Source organism: Carcharhinus amblyrhynchos, chromosome 27 (genome assembly GCF_965287045.1).
Source record: "Carcharhinus amblyrhynchos chromosome 27, sCarAmb.v2.hapA, whole genome shotgun sequence".
Classification (NCBI taxonomy): domain Eukaryota; kingdom Metazoa; phylum Chordata; class Chondrichthyes; order Carcharhiniformes; family Carcharhinidae; genus Carcharhinus; species Carcharhinus amblyrhynchos.
In genome coordinates, this window is record NC_137350.1 from 40,611,110 (window position 1) to 40,638,279 (window position 27,170).

The 27,170-nt window shown below is 48.2% G+C and overlaps 1 protein-coding gene across 1 annotated transcript in view; it reads left to right on the forward strand.

The window, feature by feature from the left end:
• Positions 1 to 21,873, forward strand: part of LOC145359226 (uncharacterized) — a 35,349-nt gene extending 13,476 nt beyond the window's left edge. Inside the window, exons 4-15 of the mRNA XM_080213714.1 lie at positions 1,191 to 1,290; positions 6,228 to 6,594; positions 7,159 to 7,670; positions 8,367 to 8,453; positions 9,354 to 9,482; positions 10,885 to 10,974; positions 11,130 to 11,207; positions 12,014 to 12,091; positions 13,459 to 13,627; positions 14,714 to 14,782; positions 16,436 to 16,462; positions 19,640 to 21,873. Of these exons, the coding sequence (XP_080069840.1) occupies positions 1,191 to 1,290; positions 6,228 to 6,594; positions 7,159 to 7,670; positions 8,367 to 8,453; positions 9,354 to 9,482; positions 10,885 to 10,974; positions 11,130 to 11,207; positions 12,014 to 12,091; positions 13,459 to 13,627; positions 14,714 to 14,782; positions 16,436 to 16,462; positions 19,640 to 19,781 (1,848 nt within the window). The 3' untranslated portion in view covers positions 19,782 to 21,873. The remainder of the gene's footprint in view (positions 1 to 1,190; positions 1,291 to 6,227; positions 6,595 to 7,158; positions 7,671 to 8,366; positions 8,454 to 9,353; positions 9,483 to 10,884; positions 10,975 to 11,129; positions 11,208 to 12,013; positions 12,092 to 13,458; positions 13,628 to 14,713; positions 14,783 to 16,435; positions 16,463 to 19,639) is intronic.
• Positions 21,874 to 27,170: the final 5,297 nt, after the last annotated feature.

The window sequence follows — 27,170 nt, forward strand, 5'->3', positions numbered from 1 at the left end:
ATTTCCTGGATTATCCCTGTTTCCTTTCTTAAACAAGGAAACAACACTGGAAATTCTCCAGTCCTCTGGAATCTCACCTGTGTTCAAAAAGGATGTGAAGATATCTGTTAAGACCCCAGCTATTTCTCCCCTTGCCTCCCACAGTAACCTGGGATAGATTCCATCTGGCCCTGGGGACTTGTCTACCTCAAAGCAACTTCTGTCATATCCTTCTCCTTGGTGAATACTGACACAAAGTACTCGCTAAGGATTTCACCCACTTCCTGTGGCTTCACGCCTAACTTCCCTCCATTGTTCTTGAGTGGGCCTACTCTTTCTCTTGTTACCCTCTTGAGCCTAATATATGCACAAAAACCTTAAGATTCTCCTTGACCCTGTTCACTAAGGACATTTCATGCCCCTTTTAGCCTCCTAATTCCATGTTTAAATTCCTTCCATTTCAAAGTGATCAATACAAATGTTATTTTGATTGTCCACGTCACTGCATTCCTACTGAGGTGCCTCAATAAAGTTTATTTATTCGTCGCAAGTAAGGCTTACATTAACAATGCAACAAAGTTACTGTGAAATTCCCCTAAGCTGTCACACTCTGGCACCTGTTTGAGTCAGAGCCCCTAATCAGCACGTCTTTCAGACTATGGGACAAAACCAGGGCACCTGAGGAAACCCATGCAGACATGGGGAGACTGTACTGACTCTGCACAGATAGTGACCCAAGCTGGGAATCGAACCCAGATCCCTGGTGCTGTGAGTCAGCAATGCTGACCACTGTGCCATCCCTACCATTGTGGTTTATGTGATATTCACCATATTCGTTCAGTGAGTCATACATCCGGGGGGTGGGGTGGGGGTTCAGTACAAACTTTACTGCATCCCTCAGCACATAGTCCTGAGAGCCACTGATGTGTATTCCCAGTCTAGTCACTCTTATACAGGAGGGGCTTGGAAACAGAAAATCCAAAACTTCACCTCAGTAAGTTACTCTGGTCTGTGTGCCTGGGTTCCACTCACTCTATGCCAGTCAGCACCCAGTATGTGGACTATTCTATACATCACAGGATACCTCACTCTTGGCTCTGTTTGCACTAACTCAGCAGATATCACAGCAGGTAAATCATCTCCTGTTCAAACACACACAACACTGCCAGCTATTTGAATATTTACTTGTAACTAATGTGTTTTCTCTGCAGCCCAATAATCTTGGATGCAACATTCTCAATGCTGGACAGACACACTCTGCCCCAGGTTTAGCCAATTCCTCACCTTCACAATTCTGCATCACGTCTTCAGGTAAGACATGAGACCATGTGGAGTTTACACATTCTGTCTGGGTTACTCAACAAAAACATGTGTCCGGAATGTACCAGCATTGGCCAGAGAATCCGAACCAAAACCTCAGACACAAAAACTGACAGTTCCCTGAGATCAAATCACCAAATGACAAAGACACAGGCCGGAATTCTAATGCCCCACCCCACCTCGCTCGAGCCAGACTGTAATCTCCCGCCCGCTGATACAACAGCAACTTCCCCACACTGTGATAACCAACTGGCATTACTGTACTGAACTACAGTTAGATTATTACAGTGCGGCGCTCCCTCGGCGCTGACCCTCTGACAGTGCGGCGCTCCCTCGGCGCTGACCCTCTGACAGTGCGGCGCTCCCTCGGCGCTGACCCTCTGACAGTGCGGCACTCCTTCGGCGCTGACCCTCTGACAGTGCGGCAGGGAATTTGGCCACAGTCAAAGTGGAGTATAGTAGGGGCTGAGGACACAGCCTTTCAGGGCACCAGTGTTGAAGATGATCGTGGAGGAGGTGTTGGTGCCAATCTTTAATGATTATGGTCCGTGGATTAGGAAGTCCAGGATTTGCAGATGACACAAATCTGAGTGGGAGAGTGAGCTGTGAGGAGGTTGCAGAGATCCTTCAGTGTGATTTGGACAAGTTGAGTGAGTGGGCAAATGCATGGCAGATGCAGCATAGCGTGGGTAAATGTGAGGTTATCCACTTTGTAGCAAAAACAGGAAGGCAGATTATCTGAATGGCTATGGATTGAGAGAGGGAAATGTGCAATGAGACCTGGGAAATAGGAGACAGAGGGTAGTTGTGGAGGGTACCTTGTCGGGCTGGAGGCCAGTGACCAGTGGTGTGCCGCAGGGCTCGGTACTGGGACCTCTCCTCTTTGTAGTCTACATAAATGACTTAGAAGAGGGAGTAGGTGGTGTGATCAGCAAGTTTGCTGATGACACCAAGATGGCAGGGTTGGCGGGTACAGAACTGGATTGTCAGGTGATACAACAGGATATAGATAGGTTGGTGCAGTGGGCAGATAGGTGGCAGATGGCGTTTAATCCTGACAAATGCGAGGTGATGCATTTTGGAAGGAATAATGCAGAGAGGAGCTATGTGATAAAAGGTAGGCCGATTAGGAGTATAGACGTACAGAGAGACCTGGGAGTGCAGGTGCACAAATCCATGAAGGTTGTGTCACAAGTGGAGAACGTTGTTAGGAAGGCTTATGGGATGTTAGCCTTTATAGGAAGGGGCTTAGAGTATAAAAGCTGCCGTCTAATGCTTCAGTTATACAGAACGTTGGTCAGACCGCATTTGGAGTACTGCGTCCAGTTCTGGTCACCTTATTACCGGAAGGACGTGGAGTCTCTGGAAAGGGTGCAGAGGAGGTTTACCAGGATGTTGCCTGGCATGGGGGGACTGAGTTACGAGGAGAGACTGAAGAGACTGGGGCTATTCTCCTTGGAAAGAAGGAGATTGAGAGGGGACATGATAGAGGTATATAAGATACTGAAGGGAATAGATAGAGTTAATAGTGAGAGACTGCTCCCTAGACTGGGTACGAACACAAGAGGTCATCACTTAAGGGTGAGGGGGGGGGAGGTATAATTTGGAGGTAAGAGGAAGGTTCTTTACACAGAGAGTTGTGGGGGTCTGGAATGCGCTACCGAGTAGGGTGGTGGAGGCAGGAACGTTGGACTCGTTTAAGATGCAGTTAGATAGGCACATGAGTGAAACGAGAATGGAGGGATATGGTAGGGGCTATTAAATAGGGTTAAACCTCGGGAGAAACCGGAAGGGCAGGCTGTATGATTAATATGTTTTGTCTTTATTCCACAGGTGGAGGTCCACCTCGTGTCAAGCGAGGGGCATGCACACGGCGGGTTGTGCGTGGGCTGCTCTTGGAAGTCCAGGAGTGGCCTAGTACTTCATGTCGGTGTGTGTGCTTGATCCTGGACCGATAGACGGGCTCCACAACAGCTCGGTGACTAGCACTGCTAGCTGTGCAGACACATGGATTTGGGCCTGTGTCTGTGGGAGTTTGCGCATTCTCCCTGTGGTTGCGTGGGTTTCCTCCGGGCGCTCCGGTTTCCTCCCACACCCCAAAGATGTGCTCTTAGGCTAATTGGTTTCCACCAAATTGACACTATTTCTTCCCTGAATCTGACTGAGTAGGGTCCCATTCGTAGACATGCAGGGTAGAATAGGTGTAGGGTGATGCGGCGGCGCGGGCTCGTTGGGCCGAAGGGCCTGTTTCCCGTGCTGGGTTGTTCTTTGTTTTTGTTCTTTGGTGTCCTTGTACATCAGTTGCTAAAATTAAGTACGCAGGTACAGCTGGCAGTTCCAATGGCAGATGATATGTCAACTTTCATAGTGAGAAGGTTCGAGTACAAGAACCAGAGATGTTTTGCTGCAACTATACACGGCCTTTCTGCGGCCACACGTGGAATATTATGTGCAGCTTTGAGGAAGGATGCTGGTATAACATGGGCAGTAGATGCTGGACAACTCAGTGACCCATTTGTAAACAGAGCGACTTCTAATCGAACTTCACTTTTGTCTCACACTCTCTTTGTTGAAGCAGTAATCTCTCTATATCCATGAGTTTAACAGACTGAGCTCACTCCAGTAACACATGTTCCAGCAGGCTGTGGGTTCCTGTCTATTCACTGCTCCCTGTCTGAGGCTGAATACTGGGGATGTGACTGAGTCCAGGTGTTATTAACACTGACAGCTCTGATTAAATTCACTGCGTCCAACATTCTCACTGTCCCTGACTGTGTCCCAGCAACCAAACTGAGAACAAACCCAGAGGGTCAACAAATGCCACTCCAGTATTATCAACCGTTGCTATAACAACTGTCAAAGGGATTTATAAAGTTGTTAATAAGTCCAGACTGTGTATTTGAGCAGTTTTAAGATCTGCTGCACCCATTGAGATCACAATTCACATTCCAAACAATCCCCTTCTCCCTGGAAGCTCTGGATTTCTGCCTGACGTGTTGTGGTTAAAGGGACAGGGGACAGCCATGGGTGCTGGGGGTTGATGCCAGTGGGATTAAAGTGGGACAGGCATCGGAGGGAAAAAGAGAAGTGAGCTATTGGGAAGTTTGGAGCGGATCCCAGCTGGAATTTTCGGATCTTCCTGCAGAAGAGGGTGCGAGGGATGGAGAGAAACAACATCAATCAGATTCCTTCCCAGAGACATTCCACTGGCACCATCAATGTGGCAATGAGCAGCTGGATTTGGAGGGTCAGGGTGGATGGCGGAGGCCTGGGTAGCATCAGGGGTCGGGGTGAGTGGCAGGGGGTGGCTGAATATGTTGGGTGTTGAGTCGGGGGGGATGGGGGTGGGTCGGGGGGGTGGTGTCTGGGCCGGGGGGGTGGGGGTGGGTCGGGTGTCGGGGTCGGGGAGGTGGATGTTGAGTCGAGGGAGGCGGATGTCAGGTCGGAGTGGGGGGGGGGTCTGGTCCGGGGGGTGGGTGTTGAGTCGGAGGGGTCCATGCGGATTGGGGGGATGGGTGTGGGTCAGTGTTGGGGGTTGGGTAGGGGCGGTGGGTTTTTGCAGTGGGGGTGGGGTTTCACGGCAGTGGGGGTGGGTTGGAGGGATGGGGGTTGGGGCAGTGGGGGTGGGTCGGGGGGTGGGGGTTGGGGGTCTGGGTTGTGGAGGTGGGGATGGGTCAGGGGTTGGGGGTCGGGTCAGGGTGGCTTGGGTTATTGTCCAATACCTTCACAGATTGGTGATGTTTTTGACCTTAGCCTATAGTGTAAAAGATGCTGCGGACAGAATTCTCCCACCCTGCGGGTGACGGGAGCAGAGGAGAATCTAACAGGAGCCACAACGTCAGAGACCTGCTGGCATTAAATCCCGCTGCAATTCTCCCAATGGCAGATCAGTCTTCCTGCTGGCTGGCAGGAATGCAGTTTGCATTCATTTTCATCTCATGAATCCCATTAAAACAGCGGCCAGCATTCCGTCAGGCCTCCCCAATCCCGCATCTCGCCAGCGTGAAATCACATTGCTCTGAAACCCGATTAGTAAAAAGAGTGGAGGGCACAAGACAGTCCTCACTTTGCAAAATACTTAGTGGTGAGTGTAACAAAGCCTTTCTGCCCCAGTGCCACGCTGCTCCTGAGGCCCGGTACACCGCTCTGCCCAGGCTGCTAGCCTTTACCCTCTGGGTTGCTGACATCCTGCACAGTCTGGTGATGACGGCTGGGCTGGAGAGAGGGAGATGAGTGTCCTGGGCTGGTGTTTAAATATAGCATCGGGACCTTTGAACTCAATAGCTGACTGTGGGTGGGCGAATCAGCTGTGAGGAGGGTTGGAGGGTAACCTGCCTGTGCCGAATTAATGAGGTTCCAAGTGGAGAATCTGGTGCGGGATCCCACCATTCCGTCCAGAGGCAAAGGCACCAACGGAGCTCCTCCCTCACCGCACTTAGCCTCAAAACGAGAGAATTCCATCTTTAGCAACTCAATCACCCTCATGAATAACCTACCCCAATTTACACCAATCACCAAAATCAGTAAGATCGGGGGAACTGCTTTACTTTGTAACATCGATGGAGGTGAATTTCTCACCGGTTTCAGCCAATCTCAAAACTACCCGATTATAATTCCCCTTTTGTACACTGGGAATTGGATTATCCGGGTTATTTTAAATTGTGTAAAACACTGCGCCATCATCCGCAGTGTGGATTGGAAAGGCAGCTTTGTGTCAGAGTAGATTTCCTCTCAGTAAAGCAGGGTTTCTGTCTCCAGTATGTGAGAGTCTGCCTGGGTGTGAGTGAGATATGGAGCAGAGGGAATGTAGAGGTGATCAGATTCACTGAGAAATGCCTTCACCTTTAGTCTAAAATATTAACATTCTCAGAACAGGGAACAAACAACATGAAATTGTTTAAAAAACCTTCACTTATTTTTCTCTCCAGGTTCCCGCAATATGAACACGTTTATTCGTCAGCCCACGGAATTCCCACACCGACCAGCGATGAATGTTTTCCGGTCTCCGGCGGATCTGTGCTCTGCTGCAGTCTCCATCACTCCGCAGAATGGTTCACAACCCATACCAGTCCCGGCACCCAACAGCCACAGCACCTCCAGCATCAACCCTCTGCCGACTGTAACTGCGCAATATGGCACCTCACCTGTACACACAAACACCGAGAGAGAACCTGCCATTTCCTACCTGTCCACATCTGCAGGTTCTGATAAGCTGCCCAAGACTGGCTACACCAATCACGCGGATAGTGGTCTCTCCTTACTGTCCACCTCGCCTGCCTGGGACACGTTGGGAAGGTACAGGAACTCTCGTTTCTTTCTGACCAAAGCAATTCCTAAGGGTGTAAAGCAGTAATGGAAATTGGAACGCTTATCAACTAAATGGATTTTAGATTCTCTTTATCAGCTCTTGTTATGTTGGCTGAGATCCAATACCCGACTCTCTCACACTCTTCCATCGCGTGTGGGCTCAAACCTCACTCCAGAGGCCTGGGGATATAATCCAGGCTGTCACTGTCAATGCTGTACTGAAAGAATGCTGCACTGTCAGAAACATCAGCTTTTGCTCAAGATCTTAAACGAAGGCCCAATCTGCCCCTTTAGCTGTCCTGGGGTCTTTCACAAAGGAAGTTCTCCCCCGAATCCGGGACAACTTTTCTCTGTCAATCAATGCTTAAAGAAACCCCCACACCCAGCCAGAAAGGGCCATTACAACATTGTTGTTTATGGGATCTTGCTGTGTGCTGGTGTTTTCCTACATTACAACAGTGACTATTTAATGATTAATTGGGTGTAAAACACTTTGGGAGTTTCTCGAGCTGTGAACAGGCTGCACTAACGTACATTCTATCTTTTTCTTAGTTCCCAATCATTGCTGAGTGATGAGGGAGATGGAGGAGGGATTTATCAATCAACTGGCAGCACGTACGGATCAGCAGGATCGTTTGTGAACCTACAGAGTCCTTACCCTGCCTCCCCCAGCTCGTCCAAGAGCTCGTTCAGTGACCAACATCTGCAGCAGGTTTCTGGCAGCCCTGTCAATTACGGGACGGTGCCATACTCCCACAGAGCAGCGAACAATACTGTTCACCAAGCAGCCTCTGGCAGCAGGCGGGCCCGGCCATCGGTGGACCATGGTAAAACAACGTACAAGGTTAAAGAACATTCCAACAGCTGCCCACCATCTACTGCCAGTTCCTTTACCGATATCCCAATCCTCTTGGTAAATGGAAGCACTCAATACTTGGACCAAAACTCTCGCAAGTTGAAGAATCAAAGACTTCAGTCGAGTTCTTCAAGCACTCTGAGCCTTCCCCTCAATGCCTTTTCCAGTGTTGGATTGTCAAAGACTCCAAGCACCACCTCCCTCGAAGGTAAGACAATCAAAGTCCCACTCATTCATTGCACCTTGTTACTCTCCACTAGCCAATCACCCTGCCCTGTGTCCCATTCTGAGCATCGTTGGTATCTGGGTAACTCCTTCCCAATCTTCACCTTACTATGTTCCCCCCAACTCTAAAAATGTATTCAAATCCCTTGTTTTGACCATCCCACCTGTCAAATCCCAATGTTTCCTCCTCTTTAAGACAGAATTTAATTGATCCTTTATGAAGTTATTGAGGATGCTTTGCTGACACGTTCTTGATGCAGTTGATATCCGTGCTATTGATGGTGAAGTTGCTAATGATAATGTTAGTGAACCAAACCACATAGAGAAACAAGGGCAACAAGCACATGGAAACACCGTCACCTAGACATTTCCCTCCAAATCACTCATCATCCTGACTTAGAAATACATCACCATTCCTTCACTGTCCCTGGGTCAAAATCCTGGAAGTCCCTCCCTAACAGCACTGCAGCGATTCAAGAAGGCAGCTCACCGTCACCTTCTCAAAGGCAATTAGGGATGGGCAATAAATGCTGGTCTAGCCAGCAATGCCCATGTCCCATAAATGAATAAAAATAAATGTTTATGACAATGTTAAAGTTGAAATTGTTCATGATGTTGATATATTTCCCCAATTTGTAACTCATTTCTCTCTAACCCCCTTGTTTGTTCATTCCTACAGATCTCCCACATGATGCACAACCTACGATTAAATTTGTACAAGACACATCTAAATATTGGTACAAACCAAACCTCAGCAGAGATCAAGGTAAGGTCAACGCTGAGTGCAATTCTTGTGACAACTTATCTGGAATCTATTTCATTCTATAACAATCGGATACAGTTATTTAAATTCCCCAAGCAGGAGGCTGAATCCAGGCTGTCCCATTGGGCTTGAGCAAATGTGTGTGTGTTCATTACCAAGATTGTCAACCCCTTTAGTGTCTCAGCAAGTAAATGAAATGTCAGCACCATTCGCAACTCCTCAGATACTCAAGCAGCAAGATCTGGACAACATTCAGACTTGGGCCAATAAGTTCCAAATAACATTCAAACCAAGTGCCTGACACACTGGTCAGAATCCCGCCTGCCACAGGAATCGGAGCAGATGAACTCTATCCAGGGTCCACTCCTGGAAAGTGCATGTGTACAGGGTGATGCCACCCTTTCCAACATGCATTACCTCCATACCCCAACATCAACTCAATTGGAAGAATAAAGGAGATAACCGGATAACAACCACCGAGATTGAAATGTAGGAAATCTCTGCATTGCAAACAGTGACTACATAGAATCCTACAGTGCAGGAGACCATTCAGTCCATCTAGCCTGCATCAATAACAGTCCCACCCATTAACCCCACATTTTTATCTGCTAATCTCCTCGATACTAAGGGGCAATTTAGCATGGCCAATCAACCTAACCCACATGTATTTGGAGTGTGGGAAGAAACCGGAGCACCCGGAGGAAACCCACGCAGACATGGGGAGAATGTGCAAACTCCACACAGACAGTGACCCGAAGCCGGAATTGAGCCCAGGTCCCTGGCGCTGTGAGGCAGCAGTGCTGTGCTGCCTTTCAAGACATGAGAATGAAACGAGATATATAAATCCAAGACTTTGGGTGTTTGTTGTATGGGACTAAGTTGTACTTCTTCAATGTGTTGCAGCGATTAGGATGTTGGAAGATAAAGAGCCAGGTTCATTCGTTATCCGAGAAAGCTCCTCATACATCGGCTCATTCGGATTGGCCGTGAAAGTCCCTTCAGCAAACCTCAAGAATCCAGAGGAAAGTTCAGGTGTGAGCAATAAATCCAAACAAATACACATTTCATATTGTAACAGAGGCAATGCAGATCAGATATTATAACAGGGTATATCTATATATTATATAGGGAGGTCTGCATCATATATTATCAGTAAGTAGCTGTGTATATATTGTAATATATTGTGTGGGATATGTTGGTCATGTATGTATATATTGTTACAACCAGTCCCCAGATGAGAGTACCTGAACTTGTTAACTTGCTGAACAGGACGGTGATTTTGTTATGCCCAGGGTGGGGGGGAATGTAACTGTCTAAACGCTTCTTAAAAGGCAAAATTGTACCCGCCTCTACTACTACCTCTGGCAGTTTGTTCCAGACACTCGCTACCCTCTGTGTGAAAAAATTGCTCCCCTGAACACTTTTGAATCTCTCCCCTCTCATTTTAAACCCTCTAGTTTATCCCCTCCAGTTTTAACTTTGAGCCTGGGTGACCCTTTGCCACTCTGACCTGCTGAGATTTTCCAGCATTTTCTGCTCTTGTTTCAGATTCCAGCAGCTGCAGTATTTTATGTTATTGTAATATCACTGATTACAGAGCAGCCGTTATCCACAGGGGTTGTGTTCAGTAACTCTGAGGAACATGTATTTAAAAAGGAAGTTATTGTTTGACCTCAGTCTGCTTTGCAAAGGAAGTTTTCAAAGCCACTGAGTGTGCTGGGCAGGTGAAGATGGCCCAAGGAGATAGTGAGACGTCTGGTTTATTTCACTGATGAGTATAAACAGAACACTTCCTGTCTGGACAGTCTCAGTAATGAGTCTGACTTACTGGCAAAGGTGAATGTACAAATCCAATTGAGATGAATGGATGGAAACTGTGGACGTTATGTGTTCCACTCTCTGATTCCTGATCCAAAAGGTGGAATAGACCCTGGAAGCAGGAAACATTCCCTCTGTTCGATGGGGCTATCAAAGCGAGAGTCAGTGAGAGAGAGAGTCACCGTGCTGGGCCTCTCTGAGTTACTCTGAGCTAGGGATCGATTCGCTGCCGATTTTCTTGGTGGGGTGTTTAGTTTGCTGTGTTTTGGGGTTTAGCTCACACACACTCACTCATTCCGGGATTGCTAACTGTCACCAGGGTCTCAGATTACTGCCCTTTAATTGATGCTATCTTTGGTCTAAGACCAAGAAGCAAGACTGAACCCCGGGAAAGTCATTCTCACCCATCCCAATACTGGGGTTATGTGAAGAAAAGGATTGACAGCCAGAGACAGGTAGAGAGAGAGAGATGGGCAGAGAGACAGACACTGAGACACAATAGACAGATATGAGAATGAGCTTCAGAATTATTTGTTTAGATAATTATATACTATAAAGAGAATAAAAAGATAGCTAACCTCTCAATTTCTAATTCTCTGCTTTCCTTTGTAAACAGGTTCATCCAATGAGTCAATTCGACATTTCTTAATTGAATTCTCTCGGAAAGGAGTGTGTTTGAAAGGATCGAACCAGGAGCCCTATTTCGGTAAGAAATATTCCACAGGCTCCTGTGTTTCAGTTACTGCCCATCCTGTCGGTCTGGAGTCACTGTCTGTATCCCCCCCCCTCCCGAACTATCCCTCACGCTGCGCTGAGACATACTGAGAATCTAACGACTAACCATGGTCTCTTCTCCCACAGGGAGCCTGTCAGCTCTTGTGTACCAGCACTGCATCTCTGCCATGAGTTTACCATGCAAACTGAACTTACCCAAGGAAGGTGAGGACCAAAACCAGCAAAACTGTCACACGACAGGGGTCACGATGAGGAATGGTCAGGGTTAGGGGTCACAATTGGGTCAAGGCTATGGGGGTCACAGCTGGGTTGGAGTATTGGCCAAGTTCAGGGTGGGGTCGGGGTAGGGCCAAGGGCAGGTCAGGGGTCAAGTTGGGCCTCAGTCAAGGCTGCTGATGGGATAAGGTCAGGGTTAGAGCCCACCCCACTAAGAGCTGCTTCATAACAATAAAACCTCCAATAATTCACCGCCCTTTCATCATCGAACTGTGGGGACAATATTTAAACATTGGACTGTCCACTCTGCAGTCTTATTTCTTTTTACCCTCCACCCTGACCCTCCCGATTATATTCACCAAGACCCCAATTGGCAGCAGTGAGGTTCTAGGTGCTTCACACATTTACTGAGCTGTCTGGGAGCTCTGGGGTCTTTGAGAGAAGGAAGAGTAAATCAAAGGCCCAATCCTAGTGAGGGCTGTGGTCACTCGTACCCAAGCAGACAGAGGCCTAACCCCTGGACCCTGACTCCTACCACCCCAGGCCTTGACCCTGACCCCTGGATCCTGGGCTCTGGTCCTGACCCCAGGCTCTGACCGCTGACCTCCGCCTGCAAAGGGCCGAGACCCTCACATCCAGACTCACTGGGACATTTTGGGTGAGTTGGGGGAGGGGCTATAAGATGGAGGAAGAAGGGGAGAGTGAGTCAAAAGGACCAGTGAATGAGCCGGAACATTTTGACAGTGAGAGCTCGCTCTTCCCCTCCCCTTAATAAACTGTTTCTCATCTTCCAGAATGTTTCAATGATAAAAGTGAAGAAAGCAGCCCTGAATCGACAGACAGCAAATCTCCGGTGAGAAAGCAGAGCGCAGGTCAGTGTAACCGTCACCGAGAGATTAAAACCCCCACTGTCACCGAGAGCAGGGAGCGGGGAGCGGGGTACAGGTTAAACCCACCCCCCATCACCGAGAGATTAAACCCCCACTGTCACCGAGAGCAGGGAGCGGGGAGCGGGGTACAGGTTAAACCCACCCCCCGTCACTGAGAGATTAAACCCCCACTGTCACCGAGAGCAGGGAGCGGGGTACGGGGTACAGGTTAAACCCACCCCCCATCACTGAGAGATTAAACCCATCCCCCGCCACGGAGAGAGGGGAGGTTCTGGTTAAAATCCCCCACCCCCCGTCACTGCGATACAAGGGTACAGGTTAATACCCTCAGAATCAGTGTTGGCACCAATGAGTAAGGGGTGAGAGACTGTGTGGGAATAAGCAGCGAGCGGGTATTTGATATTTGAGTTCCCAGTTTCTGCAGGATCAGCCCCCCCCACCCCCTCTCTCAGACCTGATGGAAACGGGGGGAAATACCTGATCTGAGAGCACCTGGTGATTTATTGCCCGAAGTGAGGACCTGTCGGATTGTGTCTCACTGAGATTCCAGACTTTTCAGACTGGATTAGAGTCTGTGTGAAGGTTCACTGCTGTCAAGACCTTCCCTGAGATGCCTCTCAGTTTAATGTAGATGAATAATTTTTCATTAAGATGCTACAGAGTTACTGACACAGCGACTGGGATGCCCCATTTACACCATCACCATGGTAACAGCCGGGATGGCTTTCGGGGTGATTATGGAGCCCCCGTTCTCTACATATATATATATATATATACACACACAGCCAATCTGGTTTCCACAAGGACAGTTACTGAATAACTCCCTATGGGGGGGGGTCATTAAACCGGGACCCCCAGCCCCCCCTCCCCAGCCCACCCCCCCACCCCAGCCCGCCCGCCCCCCTCCCCCCTCCCCCTCCCCAGCCCACCCCCCTGCCCCCCACCCCAGCCCTCCTGCCCCCCACCCCTCTCCAGCCCACCCCCCACCCCAGCCCTCCTGCCCCCACCCCTCTCCAGCCCACCCCCCACCCCAGCCGGGTCACTATAAGAATCACAGGCCCAGATTTTGAAGAACAGGAAATTCCTCCCGTGATCCGAAGGGAAATATTTCAGCCAGAATCTCTGAACCGATTCTCTGGCCATTCTCACACTGCTGTTTATGGGATCTTGCTGTGTCCAGATTTGCTGCCGTGGCTCCTACATCACAGCTTTGGTGACAGAGATAACATGCGTCTGATTGGCTGTGAGGTTCTCTGGTTTGCCCTGTGGATGGGGAAGGTGTTATGGGAATGCAGTGAGTTTTATTTGGAGCGAGTGCAGGATGTTAATGGGTGTTCTTCCCTCTGCAGTCTGTTCTGTTCTGTATTTGAACTCAGTAACCATGGAGTCTCTGACTGGCCCACAAGCTGTTCTCAAAGCCGCTTCGCTCACTCTGGAAAAGGAGCCACTGCCACAAGCTGCCATCGTCCAGTTTAAAGTGTCGGAACAAGGCATCACCCTGACAGACAGCAAGAGAAAGTGAGGGGCTTCTGCTTACATTGTCCTGTCGGGGTAAAGACCACCTTCCTCCAGGGATTGCTGTCTCCCCCTAGCGTGACAGCGGGGTAGGAGGGGTGAGGAGGGGTGGGGGTGGTGAGGGGGAGGGGTGAGGAGGGGTGAGGAGGGGTGAGGAGGGGTGAGGAGGGGTGAGGAGGGAGGGGTGAGGAGGGGTGAGGAGGGGTGAGGAGGGGTGAGGAGGGAGGGGTGAGGAGGGAGGGGTGAGGAGGGAGGGGTGATCTACAGGCACAGAGTGAAATCTGGTTGCCTTTGACTCCCTTCCCTGTGGAACATCAGAACAGGAGCAGGATATGGAGCCGAGTGGGGAGCCTGGGAACAGGCACCGTCTGGGTGAGTGCCGAGGGAGGGGCTCTCTCAGACAGGAGGGGCCGGTCTGAGGGTCCGCGGCAGAGGAGAAAGTATTTCTGTAGCTCCCAGTCTCACACAAGTGGACCTTCAGAAAGATCTGAAACATCATTAATCCGGAGACCTTCACCCACAACCCAATCTGTATCCGGTTTCCCGAGCAGACTGGGTTGAGGACAATCCCTCGGGATCTTGTCAACTGATTTGACACAGTCCCGAAACTCAGGAATAAAAGTCATAGCCAGTGCGTGGGTGTGGGACCCTGCTGCTATTCAAACCCCCTGACCCCCCCCAATCACAGTAAGTGGTCTCACAAACACCAGGTTAAAGTCCAGCAGGTTTATTTGGTAGCACGAGCTTTCAGAGCGCTGCCCCTTCATCAGGTGAGGGTAAGGGGATGTGACCAGGAGCTGCAGTGAGTTGCCGCAGGGGTTTGGTGAAACTGGGAGGGGCTCCAAGCTGAGCTGAAGGGCCCCTTTCACCCCCACTCCCACCTCACCCCCACTCCCACCCCCATTAGATCCTCAACCACATTCCACAGAGGAGATTTTTCCAGTTGTGTTTTTAAGGGGTTAATCGACAGAGAACCGGTTAATCTGATGTACAGAGTGACAGGGTTCACCACCTTTAGCTGTTGATTTGATTGGTTTGTGTTTGAGGTGATTTAAATCTCCCTTAATTCCCTCTGCTTTCTCTTTGCAGACTTTTCTTCAGGCGTCATTATCCTGTTAATTCCGTCAGTCACTGTGGTCTGGACCCTCTGCAAAGGAGGTGAGTGGGTAACCCATGTGTTTGTGCAGGTGCAGCTGATGTTAAACTGCAGAGCGAGTGAGAGAGAGCCTGAACCACACCCCACTGCAACTTAAACACTGACGGCAGCGAGCTGAGACCGGGGCAAAGCTACTGGCTCGGATTGACGTGTATCTGGGCAGAGGGAAACTGTATTTCAACATCACTGATTGGAGGCGTTACTAAACCAAGTGAGGCAAGTTTGGACTCAGTGTTGAAGTCATAGCAAAGAGCCCCACCCGGGCTTAATGACTGTTCCTCTTCTGAAGCTCCACCAAACACATCAATGTTCAAACTAAAAAAAACACTTTAGGCAGACAGAATGATTAATGTGTTTTGAAGCAGATTTCTACCCCAGAGGTAAACAGCTGCCTGTGGTGTCCATGGGGAACCAGCTGTGAGGGTCAATGTTTGACCATCAAGATAACTAATCCTGAGGGAAGGGGCACTTCCTCCATCAGTGAAATAAAGCTCTGCATTCAGATAGCACCTTTCGCAACTTCAGGAAGCCCCAAAAACACTTGGCCAAGTAGTGCTGGTAAAGTTGGCAGCCAATTTATACACAGCAAGATCCCACAAACAACAATCAGAGAAAGGGTCAGACCTGTCCCTCAGCTGCTGACTGGGGGATAAATATTGGATCCAGGAGGACCGGGGCAGTGGGGGGATGGAAGGAACTTCCCACCGTTCTCCAAGTGGCAAAGAGGAACCTTAGTTTAACGTTTGTTCTGAAGACGCTCAGGCTTCACAGAGACAGGCGGCAAACACATTGACTCGAGTTTCGATCCCTCTCTGAAACCCCAGATTAGTCACGTTAGAATGGCTGTGTGCAGCAAGTTAACATTTATCAGCAGTGAGGTGTGTGTTCATTAATCCAGTGAACCTGGACATTGCCAGATTTAAAATCATTTTTATATTTATATAAACCTATTTTATATGTTCTTATGTTCTTATTTATATGACCCAGTTACTGACCTATCACTGAGATCTGGGTAATGAGGTGAGGAATCTCCCAGTGAAGGAGAGATTCAGGAACCTGTTCCTCCTGAACTCAATCCACTGATTATTTACACACTGCCAGTACTCAGACAGTTCTTCTCTGGGATGAGTGGTACATTGCCAGCACTGGTTACTCATTTCCACTGATCTGTTTTCTGGTTTGAAGTTTTTGGTGAATTGTGGTATTTCTGTTCCCTCTCCCTCCCAGAACCCCAGGCTGATTGGCCTGTTCAGCTTGTTAACCAATCCAGCCTTGGAGCAGACACACTTCAGGCAGCGTAACCCTAGAAATTCTCACTAATCGAGGGAAAGTCAGCTTTACTCAACAATCTTTGACTTGCGGTTAGAGTTGAGATGTTAACGGGTTAATCTCCCTGTGCCAGTATAGGAGAGGCAGATGTGGAGTTAACCTCTTCACTAACCTGGTCAATGGGAACCAATATCCCTCAAACTATTTGATCAAGTGTAGCTTCACTGAGCATTATGTGCATGGCTGTTTGTGGGATCTTCCTGTGCTGTCCTTCTCCATAGCAACAGTCAAAGTCATTCATTGCAGGCAGGTGAATCTTTTAAAACTGCCGCGGAATCAGAGAGTCACCAAGAGGCATTTCCACTTTTCTCTTTTGTATTTTACAGGTGGCGAAAGGATAACGAACCGTCCAGGTAAGAATCCGCTCAAAGAGCAACGACAGGCTCTTGTGAATGTCGGTGTCGCACTCTCTCATTGTCCAGCCGGAAGCAGTCTGCCTGCTGGACACTCGCCCAGGGCTCTGGGTCTGCCCTGCACCTTCTCCAGCCTTAGACTGAATTGACTTTGCAGGAGCAAGGAGAGGGTTAAATCAGACCTGCGCCCCTGCTGGAAGCTGGCTGAGCGTCAGGGTTCAGGGTTCAGGGGAGCATTGCTGGATTGTGCCCCAGTTTGTTATACAGCTAACAACGTCCCAATTAACCTGCTCACCGAGCACCCTGATTGGCTCACACTCAGTGTGAACCCATTGGAATCCTCTTCCCTATTGGAGAGAATCTACCAATGGCAGCAAGTGTCTGTGCTTACAAGCTGAGGAGCTAGTCAATCAGCCACATGGGTGTTGCGTGACGCTGCGTGACACTGCGTGACGCTGCGTGATTCTGTATGTGCCTGCTCGCCATTGTGATGTTTGGTCCTCGGCAGATTAAGCGTTAATGGGGGGCTGTCCAATGTAAGAAGAACAGGGTGACATGGTCACAGACTCAGGAAGCAGCCTGCGTCGTGACTGCAGCACCATGCACAGCAGTAACCTGGATCTATAAATAGTTAATGATTCATGTTTTACTGCACGATTCTCGATCTCCTCATTGAGACATCAAACAAACCCATAATGCAACATGATGCCTAACAATCCGCATTTATCATTAAACGCTCCCTCTGGTGAACCTCACCGACCTGCGATGGGAAGGGGCTGGGGGGGCTGCATTGTGAGCACCGAGTGCAATATATAGAACATAGAACATTACAGCGCAGAACAGGCCCTTTGGCCCACGATGTTGCGCCGACCAGTTAAAAAGCAATGACCCTCTAACCTAAACCAAACCCTTACCATCCATAAACCTATCCACAGATCTCTTAAACGCCCCCAAACTAGGCGCATTTACAACTGCAGCAGGCAGGGCATTCCAATCCCTCACCACCCTCTGGGTAAAGAACCTACCCCTGACATCCATCCTATAACTACCACCCCTTAATTTAAAGCTATGCCCCCTCGTGCTAGCTTTCTCCATCAGAGGAAAAAGGCTATTACTGTCCACCCTATCTAAACCTCTAATCATCTTATATGTTTCAATAAGGTCCCCTCATAGCCGCCTTCTTTCTAACGAAAACAACCTCAAATCCCTCAGTCTCTCCTCATAGGACCTTCCCTCCATACCAGGCAACATCCTGGTAAACCTCCTCTGCACCCTCTCCAAAGCCTCCACATCCTTCCTATAATGTGGGGACCAGAACTGCACACAATACTCCAAGTGCAGCCGCACCAGAGTTTTGTACAGTTGCAACATGACGCTGCGGCTCCTAAATTCAATCCCCCTACCAATAAACGCCAAGACACCGTATGCCTTCCTAATAACCTTATCTACTTGATTCCCAACTTTCAGGGATCTATGTACACATACACCTAGATCCCTCTGTTCATCCACACTATTCAGAGTCCTACCATTAGCCCTATACTCTACACATCCGTTATTCCTGCCAAAGTGAATCACCTCACACTTCTCCGCATTAAACGCCATCTGCCATATATGGGCCTTGACAGAACGTAGGGACAGAGGAGGCCACTCAGCCCCAAAAGCCTATCCTGCCTGCCATTTAAATCAATCATGGCTATTGTGTATTTTAACTCCGAACATCATCTTTAGTTCCTCACCTTTAGCCAACTAATCCATCAACATAGAACTTTCTAGAACATTGTAAGCACCACCTTTAAAGGGTCACGCACAAACTTGGAGTTAATGGGACACAAGTCCAACCAACAAATTGGAGGAAGTGTCTGCCCCTTTAATTCCTCCCTCTACCATCCCCATCCCACACCCTGATCCCGGGCTTTAGAGGAAATGCGGATCAGGGCACGTGATAATAGAGGCTGAGTGAGTGACCGTGGGAGGCTGAGTGAGTGACCGTGGGAGACTGCGCGAGCATTGGAAACGTCTGCATCGAGTTGACACCCCTTTAAATATATTCCACCAATCGAGGTGAGGAATGTAAAATGGGCTTGGCTGAGAGGCCAGCAATCCATTCGATATGTGAATTATTGAGTCCAGGGAAAATGTTGCTTGATTGACAGTTTTGGATCTTTGACCTCTGCTGTAATTTTCACAATGTTTATTTACACAAGATTAAGAGGGTTCAGAGAAACATAGAACATTACAGCACAGTACAGGCCCTTTGGCCCTCAATGTTGTGTCAAGCTATGTCCAATCCCAATATCAAGCTATCCCACTCCCTATCATTCTGGAGTGCTCCATGTGCCTATCCAATAACTGCTTGAAAGTTCCTAAAGTGTCCGACTCCACTATCACAGCAGACAGTGTATTCCACACCCCAACCACTCTCTGAGCGAAGAATCTATCTCAGACATCTCTCCTATATCTCCCACCATGAACCTTATAGTTATGCCCCCGAGTAACAGCTACATCCACCCGAGGAAATAGTCTCTGCACGTCCACTCTATCAACCCCTCATCATCTTATAAACCTCTATAAAGTCACCTCTCATCCTCTTCCACTCTAAAGACCTCCAGCTCCCTCAACCTTTCCTCATAAGACCTACCCTCCAAACCAGGCAGCATCCTGGTAAATCTCCTCTGCACTCTCTCCAATGCTTCCACATCCTTTTTATAGTGAGGTGACCAGAGCTGCACACAATATTCCAAATGTGGTCTCACCAAGGTCTGGTATAGTTGCAGCACTCAGGTGAGTCACCTGATGAAGGGGCAAACCCTGAAAGCTTGTGGCGTTTACTACCAAATAAACCTGTTGGACTTTAACCTGGTGTTGTGAGACTCCTTACTGTGTCTGCCTCCAGTGTCCACTGCCCGGTGTCCCTCTGTCTGCCTCTTGTGTTTACCAGGGTCAGTTGGCCCGACTCCAGCCTGTAGCCACTGCCCCCCCCTCTCCCTCCCCGTTGCTTGCTCCCTGGCTGAGTTATCCAAGAGGGAATTTCCCCAATTCCTGCAGCTCGTGGGGAGAACGAATGAAAATCCAGCTTTCAGATATCGGTTTAATGATTTAGTTTTGGGGGTGATTTAGAGTTTTTACATTTTGAAATGTTGAATGTTCTGATGATTCATTTTTCTATTTTATTTTCAGAATATTTGCATTTGTGGCGAAAAAACAAGGCAGTTCGTCAGAAAATGTCTGTCACCTGTTTGCAGAGTTTGAACAAGATCATTCTGCTCATTTCATTATCAATCTCGTGTGCAAAATCCTACTGCAACCACAACAGAAGTAGCAGATAGTTCCACAGAACACTCACATGTACGTGGCGTGTTGGTACACCAGGCGTGTTGGTACACCGGGAGTTATTGCCTGCCAGTGTCGCTCAGTCCTGGAGCCTGGCACATGGCATTTGGACTATTGAACATCCATCATTGGGAAACCAAGAAATTGGCACTGAAATCCCAGCGAGCGTGTCAGAGATTCCGTAAAGGTTTCTGGGATGCCAAGTGTTGCCTCTTGCTTACTAAATGCAGCTAATCACTAAAGGAGTCATTATGGATCTTTCATTGAGAGCAGCCTTCGAGTTATTTACGTACAGGAGGCTGTGATGAAATAATCTTCCAGTGTGGCTCTGTATCAGTGTCTGCAATGTGTGCACTTTTTAATAAGTCCTTTTATATTGAGACCACAGCATCTGTTTTCTATCTGTGTAGTATGTACCAAATGAAAATGTTCCATAGCTTTGACGTGTACAGTTTGAGATGTGGGTGTCACTGGCTAGGCCAGCATCTGTTACCCATCCTGGATTCTCCCTGTAAACCATCAGTCATCGTAAAATCCCTACAGCACAGGAGGAGGCCATTCAGCCCATCGAGTCTGCACCACCTCAGCACCTTACCAAGGCCCAGACACCCACCTGATCCCCGTAACATCTAATCCACCTAACTGTACAACTTAAGACATTAAGGAGCAACTTAGTGTGGCCAACCCACGCAAGGTGGTGGTGAGCTGCCTTCTTGAATTGCTGCTGTCCTTGTGGTGTAGGTACACCCACAGCGCTGTTAGGGAGGAAGTTCCAGCAGTTTGACCCAGCGACAGTGAAGGAATGGATGATATATTTCCATGTCAGAATGGTGAGTGACTTGGAGGAGAATCTCCAGGTGGGGGTGTTCCCAGGTACCTGCTCCCCTTCCAGATGGAAGTGGTTGTGGGTTTGGAAGGTGCTGTTGAAAGAACCTTGGTGAGTTCCTGCTGGACATCCTGTGATATGTTGATCTCATCTCAACAACGTTCTTGATCTCCTTCATTCCACTTTGACACTGACTTTCACCCTGGAACCCTTAATCCTTTCACCCGAGTTACTGAGAATAGGGAGTGCCGAGGGACATTGCTGAAGTTTAAACTTGTTCAGTGTGTGCAGTGTTTAACCATGTCTCAGTGATGAGCTACAGCAATCTCCAGTCAGGAGCCTGAGGGAGGAACTGACACTCTGATACTGGGATATTAAAATTAGACCATTCAGCTCACCATAGCTGTGCCAGCCCTTTGAAAGTGCTCCCTTTACCTCACAACCTTGTCAACATTTTGTCTTCAGTTATTGATCCAGTTCTCTACAGAACGTAACAGTCCACACCTTCCGATCATTGACCACGCACTGCCATACAGATCCTCACTTCCAATCACTCTCAATCGGAGCCCCTCTGGTTAACTCACCTTCCCGATTCTCACCACATTTCCTCCTGATTTGGAAGGCCTCGGCACCTTCTCTGCTCCAAGGAGAACAATCCCAGATTCTCCAAACTCTCCACATTCACTGAAGTCTCAGATCCCTGGAAACGTTCCAGTAAATCTCCTTGGCACCTTCCCTTAGATTCTGAAAACCTCCCTAAAGGGTGAAACCCAAAATTAAACACAGTCCTCTAGCTGAGACCTAACTGGACAATTTAGTCTAACTTTGTAAACTTATTGTTCTAACATCTTGGTTTAAATTTATACTATTTAATCTGTGTCTCCTTCCGCCTTTGAACATCTATCACTTTACACATCTCTGCATTAAACTGTCTATTTCCCCAGTCTGTCCTCCTGAGATTTGTTACTATTCTTTGTTGTTTATGACATTTCCGAGTTTATATCATCTGTAGACTTTGAGATGAGGTCCTATTGATCCAAACCTAGGTCATGAATATCTATTGGAAAGAACAGTGATCCTTACACTGACCCAGGGAACACCATCTGTGTTTTTCCATCTCAACTGAAAAATAATTCGTTCCCACAATCCTTGCTGCCGTATTTTTGATGATTGGATATTTAATCCCATGGACTTTGATTTTGCCAACAATTATATTCCGTGACATTGTGTCAAACACCTTCTGAAGGTCCAAATACACATTTTAAGGGTTAGGTGGACAAAGCCTGAGTTCATCCAAAACACAGCTGAGGAAGGAGCAGTGATACAAAAGCTCGTGACTCCAAATAAACCTGTTGGCCTTTAACCTGGTGTAGAGAGACTTCTTCCCATGCTCACCCCAGTCCAACGCCAGCATCTCCACACAGAGTCATTGAGGTTTACAGCATGGAAACAGGCCCTTCAGCCCAACTTGTCCATGCCACCCTTATGTTGTAAAACCCCTAAGCTAATCCCAATTGCCTGCATTTGGCCTATATCCCTCTATACCCATCGTATCTATGTAACTGTCTAAATGCTTTTTTAAAAAAAATTATACCCGCCTCTACTACTACCTCTGGCAGCTCATTCCCAGACACTCACCACTCTCTGTGTGAAACAGTTGCCCCTCTGGGCACTTTTGTATCTCTCCCCCCTCACTTTAAACCAATGTCCTCTAGTTTTAGACTCCCCTACCTTTGGGAAAAGATATTGACTATCTAGCTGATCTACACCCCCCCATTATTTTATGGACCTCTATAAGGTCACCCCTCAGCCTCCTACACTCCAGAGAAAAAAGTCCCAGTCTATCCAGCCTCTCCTTATAACTCAATCCATCAAATCCTGGTAGCATCCTAGTAAATCTTTTCTGCACTCTTTCTAGTTTAATGATATCCTCTCTATAATAGGGTGACCAGAACTGTACACAGTATTCCAAGTATGGCCTTACCAACGTCTTGTACAACTTCAACAAGACATCCCAACTCCTGTATTCAATGTTCTTCTGACCGATGAAACCAAGAATGCCAAATACCTTCTTCACCACTCTGTCCACCTGTGACTCCACTTTCAAGGAGCTATGAACCTGTACCCCGAGATCTCTTTGTTCTGTAACTCTCCCCAACACCCTACCATTAACTGAGTAAGTCCTGCCCTGGTTCAATCTACCAAAATGCATCACCTCGCATTTATCTAAATTAAACACCATCTGCCATTCGTCAGCCCACTGACCAATTGATCAAGATCCCATTGCAATTGGAGATAACTTTCTTCACTGTCCACTATGCCACCAATCTTAGTGTCATCTGTAAACTTACTAACCATGTCCCCTATATTCTCATCAAAAACTCAATCAGGTTAGTCCAGTGTGATTCGCTAATGAATTATTGCAAGTTGTTTATTGATGTGTGAGGTAATGATTGTCCAATTGCAAGGGACAGAGAAACCTCCTTGTTTTGAAGAGTTTAAAGTGTATTATTTAAAGTGTATAATTGAACAGTTAGTATCACATCCTAATCAGTTTAAACATTAAAACTGTATAAAAATCATTCTGGGATCAAACATTGGAAAGTTGTTTTTTTAAAGAAAGGCTCACACAGCCAATGTGTTTCTGTCCTGTGTCTCTGCAACTGGATTCTCTCCTTGAGAAATTCCAGCTTAACTCATTCTCTCCACCTCTCTGGAGTGGGGACCTGGTCTCATAGAATCCCTACAGTGCAGAAAGCGGCCATTCGGCCCACCAACCCCAATCCCATCCAGGTCCTATCCTAATAATCCCATGCATTTATCCTAGCTAGTCCCCCTAACACAGAGGGGCAATTTAGCATGGCCAATCCACCTAACCCGCACATCTTTGGACTGATTCAAAGGAAAGAGTTGACACCAACATTAATTCCAGCCTGAGTTCAAGATACCGAACCCGGGGCCCAGCTGGATTGGTAAAGATCCCGGGAGCTTCCCCGCACTGTGTCCCACACGGAGCCTCTGCCCAGTGACTCCTTATTAATCACTCTGGGAGAAATGTGAGTGGATCCTCTGGGATGTTCAGGATTGGGTGCAGTGATTTCTCCTGGTTTGGTTATCAGGGTGAGGCCAGTGTGAGGGTGATGTGGAAAGGGTTACTGGGATAATGTTGACAGCAGTGCACTGAGGGATGGATCACTCTGTGGTCTAGACAATGTGTCTGTGCGGTGGGGGTACACATACCTGCAGCAACAAGAGGAATTTGGATAATTGAAATCATGGAGGTGGAGACATTGTGTTCTGTTTACTGTCTCCTCCCTCACATTAATCCCATCAAAATCACTAACACCACCAAACATCAGGACTGTGACTGGAGAGAGAGAGAGGGGGAGGTTTGACACCAGGACCCGCTCCCAGTCTGTGTATCGAGACCGGTTTAAAGCGATTCTGAGTGAGTTCCAGCAGGTAACAGAGTGAAAGTGTCAGGTCAGGTTGTATGGAATTCCCATGAATAAAGAAGATTAGAGAGGGATTGGTTGATCTTTTCAACCTGATTAAAGGGTCGATAGAGAGGAATTTCTGATGGGAAGAGAATCCAGAACAATGGAGATAGAACCTGGGGGTGAGAATCAAACTGTCAGAACTGACAATGTGACACACACACTGACACACACAGTGACACACACACACACTGACACACAGTGACACACTGACACACAGTGACACACACAGTGACACACACACACTGACACACACACAGTGACACACACAGTGACACACTGACACGCACACACAGTGACACACTGACACACAGTGACACACACAGTGACACACTGACACACACACACAGTGACACACTGACACACAGTGACACACACAGTGACACACTGACACACACACACAGTGACACTGACACATATGCACAGTAACACACACATGGTAACATATTGACACAGAAAGAGCAGAAATCTGCAATTCACTCTTCCCACACTGGGCCCGATTTTACCATTTTGATTCTAAGTGCTGGGCGGACTTGAAACTGGAAGTGTTTCAGATCCGAATTTTAACCCGTTCTCAGGCGCCCCCACACACACCTGCAAAAATATCAGTGATTCCGAATCACGCTGCAGCAGTCTGTGGGCGAGGCTTAACGCCCCCGAAACCCTGCAGCTCCGATCGGCACCCCCAACTGCACGTGTGCAGAGAAACAAACAGAAAAACATTCCCCTGCACATCCCTCCCAGGACTGGATAACGCCTCCCCCTGGTCCCCACAGACATTGCCCCACCCCCACAACATTACTGACCCCCCCGCATCCCCTCATCCCCACCACCCAAACCGATAGCAGGACCCTCCCCACCTCCCAATTTCAAACAGAGAGCTCGGCACCGACCTCCTCACTAAATGGAGTGTCCGAATCGGACTTATATGGAGCATGACTGTTTCACGCGGGTTCTGGATGGGCGAATGGGGTGGTAAAGGGGGGAGTCCCGGTAAAGTTGGGTGGACAGCACATTGAGTCAATTTAAGTGCATGCAAATCCACTTAATTTGCCATGGCGCCTGTTTTGGACAGGGTCCCCATTGTGGCCAGTTTCGGGCCTTGGTAAAGGGGGGGAGGCGGCACGGATGTGGGCGCGGATCGCGCTATTTGCCTCACACCCGACTTTACCAAGGTTTCGTGCCCAAAAACAGGTGCAACGCCATGGTAAAATTGGGCCCAGATCCTGGATCAACCGAAAACTTCAATACTGAGGTTGAAGGGTTTTTATTGGGGAACGGGATGGAGGGATATGGAGGAAAGTGAAAAAGACAAAATCAGGCAGAGTCTGAGTGAAGGATAGAAGGGGGTGAAGCTGTGAATGGCCTCAGCAAATATCTCCCTTACACATCAGGGACAGGGTGACCACAACTCGCTCAGACACACAGCAGCCACAGGGGGGAGACACACTCCACACTTTGATTCACATCAGCGACACAGAATCAAATCGAGAGCTCTGATTCTCATTAATCACTCTCACTGCAGCCATTCCACATCAGAACGTCTCAGAGAATTCCTCAATTAGTCGGGGAGCAGAGAGGAGGAAGCATGTGACCAAATTAAAACACCATGACAGCAGCGAAACAAACTCAATGAGTCCTCTATTCAAATAGAGGCAAAATACTGCAGACGCTGGAACCTGAAACAAAAACAGAAAATGCTGGAAAATCTCAGCGGGTCTGACAGTGTCCGTGAGGACAGAACAGAGCCAACTCTGACAATGGGTCATCCAGACCCTAAACGTTAGCTCTGTTCTCTCTACAGACCTGCTGAGATTTTCCAGCATCTTAGAACATAACACATAGAACAGTACAGCACAGTACAGGCCCTTCGGCCCTCAATGTTGTGCTGAGCTTTGTCCAAGACCAAGATCAAGCTCTCCCACTCCCTATCATTCTGGTGTGCTCCGTGTGCCTATCCAATAACCACCTTAAAGTTCCTAAAGTGTCCAACTCCACTAGGGCAGCAGGCAGTCCATTCCACACCCCAAACACTCTCTGAGTGAAGAATCTACCTCAAACATCCCTCCTATATCTCCCACTATGAACCTTATAGTTCTGCCCCCTAGTAACAGCTACATCCACCTGAGGAAATAGTCTCTGAACATCCACTCTATCTATCCCTCTCATCATCTTATAAACCTCTATTAAGTCCCCTCTCATCCTCCTCCGCTCTAAAGAGAAAAGCCCCAGCTCCCTCAACCTTTCCTCATCAGACCTACCCTCCAAACCAGGCAGCATCCTGGTAAATCTCCTCTGCACTCCCTCCAATGCTTCCACATCCTTCTTATAGTGAAGTGATCAGAACTGAACACAATATTCCAAATGTGATCTCACCAAGGTTCTGTATAGTTGCAGCATAACCCCACAGCTCTTAAGCTCAAACCCCCTGTTAATAAACGCTAACACACTATAGGCCTTTTTCACGGCTCTATCCACTTGACTGGCAACCTTCAGAGAACTGTGGATTTGAACCCCAAGATCTCTCTGTTCCTCCACATTCCTCAGAACCCTGCCATTGACCCTACGCCCCTCCCTATCTCTGTAACCTCCTCCAGCCCCTACAATCCTCTCTATCTCTGTAACATCCATATATCTATATTATCTATAAATCACCTCGTGTTGTAGAGATTTACAGGTTGGAAACAGGCCCTTCGGCCCAACTTGTCTATGCCACACAGTTTTTACCACTGCCCACGTTTGGCCCATCATACCCATGTAACTGTCTAAAAGCCTTTTAAATGACAAAATTGTACACACTTCGACTACTGCCTCTGGCAGCTTGTTCCAGAGACTCACCACCCTCTGTGTGAAGAAATGGCCCCTCTGGCCCCTCTAGTTTTAGACTCCCCTCCCTTTGGGGAAAAGATATTGACTATCTAGCTGATTTGTGTCCCTCATTATTTTATAGACCTCTATAAGATCACCCCTCAGCCTCCTACACTCCAGAGAAAAAAGTCCCAGTCTATCCAGCCTCTCCTTATAACTCAATCCATCAAGTCCCAGTAACATCCTA